We start from the raw sequence: 15492 nt of genomic DNA, 5'->3' as shown, positions 1-15492 counted from the left end.
TAAAAATCAAAAGCTTTTTACAGCAATAATACAATGTACAATTCATTTTTCTTGAACACATGTTTCCAAATACAGTACACTTACTTTTATGTAAAAGCTGTTGATTAATTAAGATATTTCTGAATGTTCTATGTCACCTTAAATTAACAATACATACAGCAGGCTAAAGCAGAGCTCTGGATTTGACATATTGTGACGTTAATGTTTCCAAACAAGCAGAGAGAAAGAATTAAGCTAAATGGAGAAGAAAGGGGAAAACAAGAGAACTGAGAGGCAGTGAGATTAAGAAAGAGACAGAAACACATCTATTTTGAACTCCTTTTCACTTCTCCCCGCTCCCCCTGTTTTCCATTTCCAAATATAACATGATTTTCACACCTGAGACGATTTCTACGAAAGCTGTGAAATACAGATAAGCGCGTGTGTTTGTGTGTGTGTGAGTGAGTGTGTATGGACTGTTTTCCATCTGTCTGTCAGCATAATGAGACACAGGATGCATGCAAGTTTAAACTCTTGCAGACACACACACACACACACACACACACACACACACACACACACACACACACACACACACACACATATACTTTGAGGATGCAGCTCCAGAGTTTTGTTGTTCTCTTAGATAATTATGACTGATGAATGTGAATGTGTCAGTCATAGATGGGCTTACCAAGACACACACACAGACACACACACACACAAACACGCACACAAGCACATTATTATTGACGTTATTATTGTACTTCTATCTTTGTGAGGGCCCTCATTGGAATAGTGAAGTCGTTAGTTCTAATTTGTTTTTTTAGAGTGACTTTGCTAGTTTTAGTTAAGTATTTCTTTTTTGAAATGCTTTAGTTTAAGTTTAGTTTTTTATTAGTTTTAGTGTTATTTTTACTTTTTTGTAATGGGTTTTTTTGTTGGGTGGGAGATTAAAAGAGGTCACAGTAAATTTTGCCTTTTTTTTCTTTGCCTTATCCATCTTCATTATGTATGAAAAAAGTTGACAAAGATGCAAACGAAGGACATTTTCACTATAATTTTAGTTAGTTTTGTAACCTCACAATACAGTTTCAGTTAATTAACATTTTTTTTAAAGTATTTTTTATTTTATTTCAGTTAACGAAAATGTTTTTCAATTTTTGTTTTCGTTATTTCGTTATTTCATTTTTGTTAACTATAATTACCTTGTTTCCTAGCCCCTTACCATAACCCTAACACATGGTTACCTTTACATAAACCTAATGTAACCTGAACCCTTAAACAAAAAAGCCTTTAAAGAAATGAGGACCGGCCGAAATGTCCTCACTTTGCAAAAATGTCCTCACTCAGTTGGTTAAAAACGTGTTCCGGTCCTCACTATGTAGGAAGTACAAGAACACACACACACACACACACACACACACACACACACACACACACACACACACACATTAACACAAACATCAGGCTAAACTATAAGTCCTATAAGTCAACCTGTTTCTACGTAAAATACACACTCATAACTGCAGCTCTAAAAACATTTTTCTTATGGAGTCATCTAAAACATTTTTAAGAGAAGACATCACACGCATTATCAGGAGCTGAAGTGAAAGCAGAGATTAGGAGCTACTGAGGAAACCAGACACAACAAAGTACAGTATCCTCCAAGCATATTTCCAGTGAAATAGTATAGCATGCAAACACTGACCACTTTGCCAGCATAACTATCCCACAATGCAATTTGTTATTGACAAAACAATCAAAACAGTAAACTATATGAGGTCCATTTGTTCACCTCAAAATACCGAAAGATCCATACGACTGTTATATTGAATGATAGTACATATTTTGGATATTTAGTGCAAAGTATGCGATTTTGGAAGCAGCGATGATATATTTTTTGGGCCTTTATACATTAATTTAAATGCCCAATTGTCTTATATTTACTGACATTTTTTAAACAAAGTTTTTGTTAATTATTACACATCTTCAGCAAAATATATAAAAATAATAGATATCGGACAGTATCTTGAGATCAGATTTTTTTTTATTTTTTTTTTATAATTTTAAGGCATACGTTTTGGCTTCAAAAATCTATTATTGTTCAAGTCTGAGTACAATGTCTGTCTATGTTGTTTATCCTTTTCTGGATCTTCACATCTTAGACAAATTTCACACAGCTCAAAAAAACCTGTAGTCCTCAGATGAGCCTTTTAACTGATTTAGAGCAACTTCTAGTGAGTACAACAAAAGAATAAGCTAATACAAAAACAAAAAACAAAACAAAACAAGCAAAAATCTTCATGTTATCAACTACAACAAAACAAAACCATGACCAAAGTATTTGTTCTGGCATGAATTTCACAGCACATCCAATCAGCATGGCACTCACAAATCAGTACCAAAATGCTGATTGGAAAGTGATGCTACCAGCAATTACCATCCATTCAGACAGTTCAAATAGCACCAACAAATCATTTTCATCATGCAAAACCACGAGCGAGAGAGAATGAGCAGAGAATGAAGAGGCAGAAGATGCTTTAAACAAGAACAGAGACGACGCTTAGCAACAGAAAAAGAAAGTTTAGAAAGAGAAAATTGCAGGTGCATGTGGGAAAAGGAGGAGATTAAAAAGTAGCGAGAAAGAGAGAGGGAACAGTGTGTGTGAAAAGACAGAAAAAGAGTGTGTATCTAAAAAATTGATGTCCTACCTCCAGCGATGGCAGTTTTCTTGCCCACTGTAACAGTGACAGCAGTGGTGGAGATTATTATCCTCCCTGCTGGTAGAGCAACACACACAATTAGCAATAATCTACAGAACGTAATCAATACATGCATGTATGCATGGGTACATGCAAACACATCACAAACACAACTATTCCTTCCAAATATGTAGCCATGCATGAGAATATGCATGCACAGGAGCTGAAAAGGAAAATGTTCGCAGAAATATTTATTTTCTCACACGCTGAATACACTTGTAAGTCAGTGAACACTTACTGTGATAGTGACAGCTGAAGTGTTCGTACAGATATGCCAAAATGTGTTTGGAAATATGTAGGTGACAGATTGAGTTGGACTCAGTAGGTAATATTCAATAACATCATGCATTCATCTTCTGTGTGTCTATTCACAGCCGTCATGACAGCTGATGCCAACTGTTGCCAAGCCACATTTTACAGCCAGATTAACATTTTAAGGCATTATGTAACACAGAGTATGAGCACTAATCGACTAATAAAGACTGTGTGTGTGTGTGTGTGTGTGTGTGTGTGTGTGTGTGTGTGTTTCTATGTGCTCCATGTTGATATGACTGTTACTCACCCATCTAACATGCAAAAAGTCTAATGTGCAGTTAGGATTTCTTGAACTGGGGTTGTGTGAGGTATTTATTCATTGTCAGTGTATTACCTACAGTACAATAGATAGAAGTTCGCAACTTTGGTTTGGAAGCAAAGCCATGTATTGCTGTGGATTGGGACAGCAGCAAAATGTAAAAATTATCTACCTTTGTTTGCCGTCAAACAGCAATGTTTTAGTTTGTTTCCACAGGGGGTGACACCGTTCTATGCTGCCTTCAAAGCCACCAGACTCCATTGACAAACACAGAAATTTTACCTTGAAATACATGGGAGTTGCTGGTGTACCGCTGCCTTGATCGGTTAGTTTCTGCTATGGTGCAACTTTGGTGAATATGAAAAAAACCTCTTTAAAACACACAATGAAGTCACACAATAATACATCAATTTAATGATCATGGCAGCTGTAGACTTGCCTGTCTTGTGTTTTGCACAGTAAAATTACTGCTTTTCTCAATGGAGTCTGGAGTCTCTTTGAAGACAGCATAGAACAAATTCAGTTCCCTCCGCATAAACTGAAAGAGTGCTGTCTGATGGCAAGGTAAAGCAGTGAAAATATTGTAAATATTAATATATATAATATAATACATTTTTCTCCTTCTTTACTTCTGCCAGCTTCTCCAATCAGGGAGCATGCTGACCGTCATCCACTGTAGATAATATAACAATAAAATAATAATATAATAATACATTCATTACGGATAAGAATGTTGTCATATCCGACTCAAAAAAATCCAAAAATTACCCTTTAAGGAAATTCTGAAATTTTAAGGAGAATGGAATATGTTTATTTTTTATTTGAATATTGTAGCATAATGTTGTAACAGAATGACAGAGGTAATCCAGCCAATAAAGTTGTTGGTAACTACTCAACAAGAATTTACTGAAGACAGAGAACTACTGACTCAGCACAATGCAAATGAACTAGACAGCTAACAGATTCCCTGAGCGAGGAGAGGAGGTTCCTATACTTTAATTGTATGCTTATGCAGTGAGATGGAGAGCTAGAAGGAGGCGAAGGAATGAGACAGAGGGAGAAGGAGAAACAGAGCAAAGTTGGAGAATAAAACAGAGACGACAGCACTTGTCATGCTTTGAAATTATGGGTGAGGAAGAACAGACCAAGGATGAATAAAAAGAGGAGGCATGCGAAGTACAAGTAAGTTTCCTCTACCCTCCTCCTCCTCTTCCGCCTCCCTTCGTTTTCTCCCTCCCTCCTCCGCTTGGAGCTCCACCTCCTCTGCACTCAAGGTGGCGCTATAGTCAGCCTCATAGTCCCTGAATATATCTGAACACAACAAACTACATCTAACATCCACCTAAAACATATATAAGACATTTTTTTTATTAGGCTTAAAATGATGGCGGTATTATAAAATGTTTCATTATATTCATATGATATGAAACATGTTTTGCCATCTTAAAACAGGACTTAGAAATAGAGCTTCACACTTTCTGAAGTCTGAAGCTCCTCTATTTTCCATTGTCTTTTAAATGCAATGGCAAAATCTGATTTAATACAAAGATTTCAACATATTCTTAATGACAGGAAAATAATAAATGTAATTACGGGTCAGAATAAGCTGCTTGCACAGACGGCCTATGACCATTCTTAGGGGAAGGATGGTCTGGTAGATTCAGTCCAGTAGCTGCTGTATGTGAGGGTTTGATGCTGGGTAATAATAATAAACAGCCTAAAAACAGTCAGCAAACACATTTAATCTGAATCTTTAAGTGCAGTAGTTAATATATACACAGTCTATATTCTGACATGAGGAAGGACAGTATAATCAGCCACGTATTTATTGAATATACTGTATTTCTACAAAAGTACATTTACGTTTATGCTATTTAGTGAAGATTAAATTGACCTTGTTGCTGCCTGAAGCACTATGCAGCAGACATGTTTGTTTTTAAAGCACTAATTCTAGCAGAGGTAAATAAGGCATTAAATCCAGAGGCAGAGAAGGGTCTTGCTAAAATTCCACTTTTTACTGACTTTCATTTCCAGACTACATATAAAGATGGAGTTAAGTGTTAGTATGATGTGATGATAAATATGACGACAGTAGCTGTTAACTTTGTCACTCTGGAGCCGCTGATTATTTTTCACAAGAGCAAAATTCACAGAACATGAACTACGGCGAGGAATAAACCTAAATAGAAAATCCATCAAGACTGAACTGACACTTCATGAGCTACTATTTCTACAAACTATCCAAATCCGTGTTGGATACAAACTACATAAATATACAAGCAAAGTAAACAAAAAGGAGCCTGCAGGCTATATAGAAATAAGCCTGTCACTGGGAGATATTTGGCTCGACCTGCTGAACTTGTCTGAGAAAATTGGAAATAAAAAAAGGCACAGAAGGGATTTTGTGTGTCAGTGTGTGTGTGTTTATAGGTGTTTGCTCAGCGAAGGTAACTCCTTTACCTCTAGTCTCCTCTCTGGGCAAGTAGTATAGAAACTGTCCAGCTGGGTACTCGGATGCTCTGCGGTACCACACTGGGAAATGGTCCAAGGTGAACATATTCTCCTTGTCTGTGGAGCTCAGGAAAGACCTGGGGAGAGATAAAAATAAACTTTAAAAACATACTATCTACTGTCTAATTATGGTGACAAAAAAAGAAGGAAGATAGGGACAGAAAGACCTGGGGAGTAAAAAAGAGAGTAAAGAATAATATTCTACTCATTATCAGCTGCCCTTTAATTGACCACCAGAGGGCGAACTCATACTTTATTGTAATTCCAGCTTCAATTGAGCTCTCTTTAATTGTTATTACTCTCACATCGATAGTTTTAACACCTTATTTAACTCTTGTTTTAAATCTTTTGGTCATGGATTCAATGGGTTTACTCACTTGCCAACTCTTTTCTCAATACCAGCGTATCTCTGGAATCTTATCAGGCCTGAGCGGGTCCCCAGGAAGGCCGTTTCTACCCCCTCATCCATACTGAAAGAGAGAAAATGAGACATGAACTGAGGGAGGTGGAGTATGAAATGTCATATAAAAAACATATAAAGAAATACATAAATAAATATCCCTATGAAATCAGGAAATATACTATGAAATAAATATATAAATATAAACATTTAAATGAGGCAGCATAGTTCAATAAATACATACATAAATTAATTAATGTAATTCAATTAAAGTGCAGATAAGCGGTTAAGGTTAATGAATGAATAAGTGAATACATAAATAAATAAATAAATAAATAAATAAGTTTTCTTTTAAAAGATGACATTTTTCAAAGAACATCTTTATTTTTTGCAGGGGACTTTTATTCCATAATTTCACATGTATTTATTTGGAGCAGCTAGAGGGCTAAATATCTGTAAAATAAATGAATAAATTGGCATGTGTGTTAATATTCACCCAGATGCGTTGAGCATTAGAGCGGTCCAGTAGGCTTCCATGGGAGCCGTGACCACAGCATCGAATAAAGTTTGTTGCAACAACTGAACATCACCTGTAGAGAGCGATAGAGAAAAAAAAAGTCTTATATTAATTATAAAAACAGCAGAGGTATAAGAAAACCTTTAATGTTGAAGGTAAACCTTGAACCTGAATCTGTTATTTACTTACAGACAAATAATCAAATTTGAACCTTTTAAGGGCATTATTAAGACTAATGTACCTGACAGGAGCTTGGTCAGAATTCTTGATGCTGACTTCTAAAAAAATGGACCACTTACACTCCAGATCTGGTTCTTTGCCAGTAAGGTATAGCACCACAGCCTGGAGCTGGGTCAGCTTACGGTGGGCCGGGTCAATGTCTGTCTCACAGTAGGTCCTACAAACACACAAAAAAACATTAAAATGCACCATGGTTATATTTTAATTAAGAGCTACAACCGCTTACTGGACAAAGGTTGGAATCCCACAGTATATATGTTCTGTTAGTTATACAGTACTCACCATTCACTGGCTATGGTCAGGTCTGGAGCCAGTAAGTCATGGAGACCTGAAGCATATAAATAAAAAAATACATAAGAGTGAGAAAGAGAGTGTCAAAGGCAGACACAAATTCAGAGAAACTAAGAGAAAGACTTACCCTCTTCTACAGAGACGTTTCCAGTGAAGATATATTTTCCGTATCCTCTAGTCAGCACTATACCCAGACTGTCAAACACACAGAAGTTATTTGTTATTGGCAGAATTAATCATGATCAAAGTAAATGTTACATGTGTTGCAACAGAACATGAAGTTAGAAGGTGGTTTTATTATTTCGTGCTGGTAGACAGGTGTTGCTTTTTAGGATATGATGAATATTTTAAATCCTGACACTTGAAGTAATCCTTTTAAGATGAAAACGATCACACAAACCTGAATGGTGTCTCATTGATGACAGTGTAGAAGTATTCATTCTTCAGGAACATCACTCTCCTCTGTGAGAGACAGAGAGAGGCACAGCGGTTGAAAAAACAATAGTGAACGAAAGAAAGAAAGAAAGAAAGAAAGAAAGTGTGTACGTGTACTGAAAAGATAAAAAATACTTCTATCGTCAAAGGAAGCAAAACTTGGATAAGAAAAGACAATAAAACCCCACAGGAAGAAAGATAGAAAACTTTAATCTCTGATCTAACAGCTCATGGTGCTTTCTTAACACACACAGACACACAACACAACAAAGGTACTCACTCCTTTATCTACTGAAGTTCTCACGTCTAACGACATGGCTCCAGTTTCTCCTTTAACCATGGCTGTCCTCAGCTGAAACACACACGTAACATACTCAGAGAAGAGGATCCTTAACAGCACAACAGAGAACAGAGAAGCAGAGAATTAAAAAAGACAGAAATGTGTGTGTGTAACTCACTTTCTCCTCAGTGTCTTCCCATTCCACCTCTGCCAGATCAACACTGTTATAATTGGGTTTTGGCTTTAGCGTCTTGCCTTCTTTATACTGTCACACAAACATACAAACAAGAAAAAAAGGTTTGAGGAACCTGTCCCATGTTACTATTCTTGGTTTATTGTAGTAGGTTTGTCAAGCAGGGTTATAGGGTTTCAGCAGCTGCAGCAATTCACTGTGCAATATGTCAGTACCAGAGGTCGCAGGTCAGGGTGAGACAGGATGTAGCCGTTGTTGGTGATGAGGAAGGCGTAACCATGGACACCCAGCTGTTGAGATAAAAAAGAGATTAGAACACAGAACACTACATGAGCCAGAGCGTCTTTCTGTTTTTCAGAGGCTGTGGCTGGCTCAGTTTTAATGCTACAATGAAGATACTGGTACAATAAAAAAACTAGAAGACCAAAGGAATCATATGAGTTTCTCAGGCAGTACAATTATTATTTTTGCCTCTCGTCTATGAATATTTCTGCACACGGGGGTGCCTTAATATTCTTGAAATTGTATACAGTGGGTATGACTGGAAAGCTGAGACGCTTGTGGAATCAGTGAGCCCAATTGTATTCATGTGTGATTATGTTAGTCCCTGTGGTAGACATTTTATTGTAGTGAGAGCATTTTTTGAAACCTCACTGTATAAAATGACCTGCTGTGACCTGTAGGATAATCTCAGCCTCATGAAGTTTTACAGCCACAAACTACAGCCCTAGAGCATTCAGAGGGTGCATGGCTTCCCTATGTATATTAGCAATAAAGTCTCAGCAGTTTTCTGCTTGATCTAATCTGAAAAAAAGATTTCTTGCAGAAATTTCCAAAAGTTTGTGATACTTAATTACTGTATTTGTTTTTCTATGGTGTTCCTTGTGGTCTTGGTATCTCAGTGTAGTATCTGGTAGGGATTGTGGACCATTTTTATCAATTTTCAAGGGCTCATAAAAGGTTAAATTTAGCACTAAATCTGTGTAACAAATGGTATCACAAAAAAAAAGAAAAATAGAGAAAAAGAGAAATAAGAGAATAAGAAATAATTGAGCATGGGAATGGCCATTATATACGTTCATCATAATGTTGTAAGCTCTTATCCACAATTCATTTTAATAAATACATTTAGAAATAAATTGTGATTTTTGAGTTATGACTAGATTAAGAAAAAATCTCTACACACTGTCCGCTTATCGTTGGAATATTTCATAATTCAACGGTCTAAGTGCAGAGTATGTATACAGTATTTCATCCATGTTTGGATGGACCTATTTTATACAGTCTATGTTTGTGACACAGTATATATTGTGGGTGGTTTACCTTGTATCTTGGTGCTAGTCTCATCAGTTCTCTCAAGGCCACATCCGTTCCTACAACTCCCAGCAGAATCCCATGAGACAACTACAGGAAACACACAGCAAGTTCATACCTAAATGCACAATTTCAGGCATCTGCTAATGCTGTTAATGGTGACTATAAAATGATTACTTACAGTCTCCTTTTTCTTGCTGAACACAGGCATGGCAACCGAGGTCATCAGGAGCAGGCTTTGAGCCTGAGTGTTGAACAGCTGTGGGATACACATACAAAAGATCAGCCACAATGACTTAATGACTTAATCTGCATTGTTTTTGTTGACAAGCTAAAGTAGTTAGCTATGAGTTTTGGGATGTAATGAGAAAACTGTAAATATAAATTAAGTCAGTGGTTCATTCCTAGGGAAGAGGATTAGGGCCATAAATAAAGTCAGAATTCTGACTTTATTTATTTACTCAAATATTTGTTTCTTGTGTGGCCCTAATCCTCTTCTGTAAATTCCTGTTGAGCAACGGTGGAAAATAAAGTAAAATGGAGATGAATTGGAAGACGATGTTTAACTGTAGCTAGTCATGTCAAATCTGCGTATCTTTTTAGCTAACGTTATGAGGAAAAGCAAAAATTAAGAAATCATTTTTCACTTAAAAACGTTTTTAAAAATATTTTCCTGTAAAATTAGATAATTAAAGATGTGTATTACAACATAAATAACATTTAAGTTAAGTATCAATGATTTCAAAACGTTAAGACTAAGCTAACGTTAAGCTAACAGTTAGCTAACTAGAGGCTGAACTAAGCTAACTTTAGCCTTTAAAGCAATGGTGGAAAGTTAAAGTACAAGAAACTAACAACATGAGGCCACAAGACACTGTTAGTTTTAGTAAATAAAAGGCTAAGTAAGACTTTATAGATACAATATGCTCTATTTTCTATGACTAACCTTACTGAATTGATGTTCAGCAAAGTAAAGTCAACATTTTGGGTATGATTACCTTTTTTGTTATTGGTAACTGAAGGTGGTGATGAATGGAAGAAAAGATGAGAGGAAAGACAGCAACAAGCATGAAATGACAGTGAAAAGATATGCCTCATATTGTACAGATGAAATGAGATATTGAAATTAAATTAAGGATGAAGCAGAGAAATGCAGAGGGATAGCAACTAGCAACGGAAGCACTTGAAAAGGCTGTATAGTACTGCTAACAGTGCACCACTAATAAGTAAGACATAACAATATGTTGTTCAGTTACAAAGAAAATTAATATTAAAATATAAAATTCAATACTATTCAATTACTAAAGCTTAGTTAATTCCAGGGATGGGCAGTTTTGTGGTTTTACTCTATACAGTCTATGGCAGCTGTTCTCAACCTTGGGGTCGGGACCCCAATTGGGGTCGCGAGATGATTTCTGGGGGTCGCCAAATCATTTTGGAAGTCAGCTCTGTCTCCACTGTGTTAAAGTGTTCATGTGTTAATGTGTTTTAGTCTTTTTGGTCATTTAATGTCTTTTTTTGGTCATTTTGTGGGTTTTTTTGGTTATTTTGTGTCTTTTTAGGTCATTTTGTGTCTTTTTTTTAGTCATTTTGTGTCTTTTTTGGGTATTTTTTTTATCATTTTGTCAATTTGTGTCTTTTTTGGTCATTTTGTTTCCTTTTTTTGGTCATTTTGTTTCTTTTTTGGGTGATCTGAACTGTGCGTGTGAGATTCTGTTCAGTGAGCGGGGGTCGCTGACAACATGCATGTTAAATTGGGGGTCGCAACTCAAAAAGGTTGAGAACTACTGGTCCATGGTACATAGACCATAAAGTCTAGGTATATAGACCCCCATTTATGGCAACCATATGCACTATTTTGAGGAAATAATAATGCCTTAAAATCTGTACATCATATGGGAATAACATGACAGTAGCCAAGGTGGAAAAATCATCCTGTAGAGCCTACAACCTAATTTGTGTCCAATTGTTCTCCAACTGCCCTCATCATTCTGAAACCATACCACAAAAAAGTTGAGGATGACTATTTTCTACTCCTGCCACTTAAAAAGAGGGGGAAATTGTCATTTGTTACTTATATTAAGTTATATAACACAGGTAGGGAAGGAATTTGGCAGAAACAACAGCATGACCAATCCTGAAACCTATTTTTGTTATACTATGCTGGATTAGAGTTCACAGAGTGCCATAAAAATGTGGAAGTGGGGGCATATGTTCTTCCATATTGTTATTGTTATTGCTTTTTCAATGAGTTATATGTAATGAGTAATTTATTATGTTTCACAAGTAAGCCCCAGTGTCTGGCATGCTGTTGCAAGGTAGGTATTTTCTGCTTTTAGTGGGCAAGTGCAAGGTATTTTTGTAGCAATTTCAGGTGTAGTACATGGTGGCAGCTGCATCGTTGCTAGGGTGTTGCTACAGGATTGTAATCGTGTCTGGATGAATTGAATGGAGTGTGTGTTCAGCGGACTGACCACACTGTCCATGTAGGCCTCAGTCCAGATGATGTCATGATCGTGGTTGATGACCATTGGCCGGCTGAGAACATGAAGGTACTCCATTACATTTTCCTGGACATCAGCCAGTGTGGAGACATGTGTGTAGTAACCTGGAGGACACAAATGTACATCACAAATTACTTAGATGGAAAACCCAGCACTCATAAATCTTAGCAAGAAAATATTCACCATATTATTTTTATCATTCTGCCTTTGGCCTTTGGGTATTACATTTAGAGCAGCAGACTCATTTATCCGACTTCAAAAGACTTTGTATTCCCAAAAAAACACTAAGCTGTTTTAAATGAAAAAAACAGCTTGAATCTCCCATCAATTCGAATGTGCTTTTGACATTTTTTTTAAAGCTTGGCTTAGTCTACAGTTTATGGCATTTCTACAACTGGGAGACAATGACGTCAATGGGATACCTGCAGTGAAACTGCTCAGTGACAACATGCTACTGAAGCACTGCCAGATATGAATATGTGTGAATGTGTGCAACCTTGTTCCCCTTTGTAATGTCGACCCAAGAGTGCTGCTGCAAATCTTATTAAATAGAGCTGCTCACCCAACTAAAACTGAAACTCTTTAGGTTTTTACGGCATTGTAACAATAAGCATGTTTGTCTATTTATGACAGATATTTTGTTGTTGGCAAGGGCAACTGGCAGTGCACGCAACAGAAGGGAGTGCACCTGTTACCTATTACACACAGAGACACACACACACACACACACACACACGCACACACACGCAGATATGATATTTTTTGGCCCAGGATGTGTTTACAGTGTATCTCTGCTGATAATCAGGTATTTAGTAAGGGATTTTTGATGCGCACAGAGCTGGATAAAGATTATTTTCAGGTCTGAGCTGCTGCATGACCCCATGTAATTCACAAGAGGGCAGCACCTGATACCCAGTCCCCAACAGCACCACCTGGGAACACAACAGACCTCATTTCTTGCAAAATTGTACAAAACAAGGCTGTTTTATTTAATACAAAGCAAGTGATTACAGCCATTTTCACGTCTACTACATTTGAGCTTCGGGCTCAGTAACACATGGAGCATCCTTTTCTGTTTGGGATGTCAACATGTTGGAATTCCTTACCTACAGAGCCTAAATCTGGACTGAGATCCTGCAGTGTCAAGCAGTCCAGTCAAGCAGTCATGAATGATTTGGTGCTTCTTGTTTGCTTGTTGTTTTGAGTTTTATGCTTTTAATGTTTGCACATATTGTTACATTTATGTTTTGTATGGTCTCTTTTGTAATTGTTGTTGAGTTTTAATGTATTTTAAAAGCCCATCTAGGGACGGGGACTGCAAATGAGCTCAGGCTATAAATGCTGTGTGGTGTGACATTGGTATATACTACATACTTATACACACAAATACATCTTTAAATAAATCTCTCTCTTCCTTATTGCCATAATTTCCTGAACTTCTATCATAAATTTGTGGCAGAACCAGGAACCGAGCAACACAAAACAGATGATTTGACCTTTTGGCTATTGATTCATGCCCATTTTACCCTTGTTATTGCAGGCAATCCATTTCACATTTTCAGCAAATGTCACCTCTCTTCCAATCAGATAGGTGAACACTCGAACCTGGAGAGACAATAAAGATCATAGTACGATGTGATAAGCTTCACTTATTTATTACTCCGAACAACTTTAAATAAATACTGTCCATGATTTGTGTTTGTGTGCTGAGAGTACATTTTCACTGGTACTTGCAGTTTATTCGGTTTGTGTGTGTGTGTGTGTGTGTGTGTGTGTCGGTTTGTGTGTGTGTGTGTGTGTGTGTGTGTGTGTGTGTGTGTGTGTGTGTGTGTGTGTGTGTGTGTGTGTGTCATACCCGTCGTTCTGGCCAGTTGAACTCTTCAAAAACATCCTGGAAATCCTCCATGGCTCCGTCTGTTATCAGCATAATGGCCTGGTTACACAGGCTGCCCTGGCCCAGCGCTGCAGCCTGAACAAACACACACACACACACACACACACACATGAAATGGAAATTTGTACTATGAAAATCAGCCGACACAGAACTGTGTAGAGCAGATAAAGAATAAGAGAAAAAAGGTTTTAGAATGTAGATTTCTTTTAAATATCCCTTGTAGTAGAAATCTTTTCTATTGGAAATATTAAAGGAATTGTACATGCTTTAAATTGGTTATACATAGTGTGTGTGTGTGTGTGTGTGTGTGTGTCTGTAGTTCCACCCATCTTGAAAAGACCGAAGGTCAAACCCCGGTGTATTACATCACTAGAAAAGCCCAGGATGTGCTTTCCAGAGTAAATGAGGACTCAAATAGATTGCATGCATGGTGTTTGAAATTAAGTTCACAGTGTCACGTCCCCCCACAGAGGACAAAAATAAATTGCCATGTCTCAGGAGTGAACTAATTTTACTGCTTTATTTCTAGAAATGGTGTGTTTTAAGACTGAGCAGTTGTTGCAAAGAGGCACGGACCTCGTTGAGGATCTTGAAAGACTCCTTCATTGCTTTTTTCACTCTGCCCTCGCCTTTCACGTGAAGCTCTTCAACCAAAAGCTTGAAATGCTGCAAAGAGATGAACAAAAAAAACATTGTCAGTAAGCCATGGATGTTATCCTTTTGGTACATTCAGGTCAAAGCAGATCACCACAGGAGAACGAGGAGAGAGAGATCATGACGAGTCAAAGAGTGTAGAGGAAGGATTATCCCGGCTCCCTGGCACACCAATGGCCAATTACGGCAAAGTCACTACAACACCAGGAGGTAATCAGGATTAATCAACCCGTGCACACACACAGACACAGACACAGACACTGCACACACTACGATGGATGGTTAAACTGTTGTTTGTTCCACTTCTGTACAGACTAGAGAAAGATTTAGCCTTCATGGGACTCTGAACAGAATTCTTGTAAACTGTAAATTACTTCTGTGCTTGTTGTTGTATACTGTAAATGATATTCAAATGTGATCTGATTTTTCACAAATTTCTTGGTTTCTCACAATTAGTCATGATAAATCATGTATGCAATGTTTTGCCTCGCTATATTTGCATTATTTGGGTCCGTTATTTTATTTATAAGTTTTATCTTCACATCAAAATGGGAAAAAAAGAGGAAATACAAACATGGGCAGCGTCTCAGCAGATGCACACAACACCACACACTTATAGTGGGGCAGAAGTGATGATTGAAATTGCGTGTGTTGTATTAGTCGAAATATTGTTTTTTTTTGAGGAAAATCTTGCAGTGTATCTTTCACTTTGCAAAAATACCAAAGTAAGACACCTATTCAGCAGTTATTTTATTTTGTGGAGGTATTCTGCAATAACCATAAAATACATAATGCCATTTAAAAAGAAAAAAAAAGTATATTTCAATCATGAATAAATATGGAATCTGGAAATCGACAGCCCCCATTTGGGCTCCTTTTGGACATCCTTAAAAGAAAAGTTTTGTAGCCCCCCTGACTGAGCCAAGTGCTCAATATTTCAC

General features: G+C 37.2%; 1 protein-coding gene across 1 annotated transcript in view; it reads right to left on the bottom strand.

The window, feature by feature from the left end:
* The window catches only part of cacna2d4a (calcium channel, voltage-dependent, alpha 2/delta subunit 4a), a 118871-nt gene that overhangs the window by 81382 nt on the left and 21997 nt on the right, over nucleotides 1-15492 (bottom strand). Inside the window, exons 11-27 of the mRNA XM_059325719.1 lie at nucleotides 14474-14563; nucleotides 13859-13972; nucleotides 13530-13608; nucleotides 11974-12107; nucleotides 9681-9758; nucleotides 9509-9589; nucleotides 8401-8475; nucleotides 8171-8257; nucleotides 7993-8064; nucleotides 7678-7739; nucleotides 7405-7472; nucleotides 7269-7314; nucleotides 7046-7143; nucleotides 6726-6819; nucleotides 6207-6299; nucleotides 5779-5906; nucleotides 2694-2762 (exon numbers count right to left, since the gene is read on the bottom strand). Of these exons, the coding sequence (XP_059181702.1) occupies nucleotides 2694-2762; nucleotides 5779-5906; nucleotides 6207-6299; nucleotides 6726-6819; nucleotides 7046-7143; nucleotides 7269-7314; nucleotides 7405-7472; nucleotides 7678-7739; nucleotides 7993-8064; nucleotides 8171-8257; nucleotides 8401-8475; nucleotides 9509-9589; nucleotides 9681-9758; nucleotides 11974-12107; nucleotides 13530-13608; nucleotides 13859-13972; nucleotides 14474-14563 (1468 nt within the window). The remainder of the gene's footprint in view (nucleotides 1-2693; nucleotides 2763-5778; nucleotides 5907-6206; nucleotides 6300-6725; nucleotides 6820-7045; nucleotides 7144-7268; nucleotides 7315-7404; nucleotides 7473-7677; nucleotides 7740-7992; nucleotides 8065-8170; nucleotides 8258-8400; nucleotides 8476-9508; nucleotides 9590-9680; nucleotides 9759-11973; nucleotides 12108-13529; nucleotides 13609-13858; nucleotides 13973-14473; nucleotides 14564-15492) is intronic.

Source organism: Centropristis striata, chromosome 22 (genome assembly GCF_030273125.1).
Source record: "Centropristis striata isolate RG_2023a ecotype Rhode Island chromosome 22, C.striata_1.0, whole genome shotgun sequence".
NCBI classification, from domain to species: domain Eukaryota; kingdom Metazoa; phylum Chordata; class Actinopteri; order Perciformes; family Serranidae; genus Centropristis; species Centropristis striata.
This window is presented reverse-complemented; position numbering and strand designations above follow the sequence as displayed.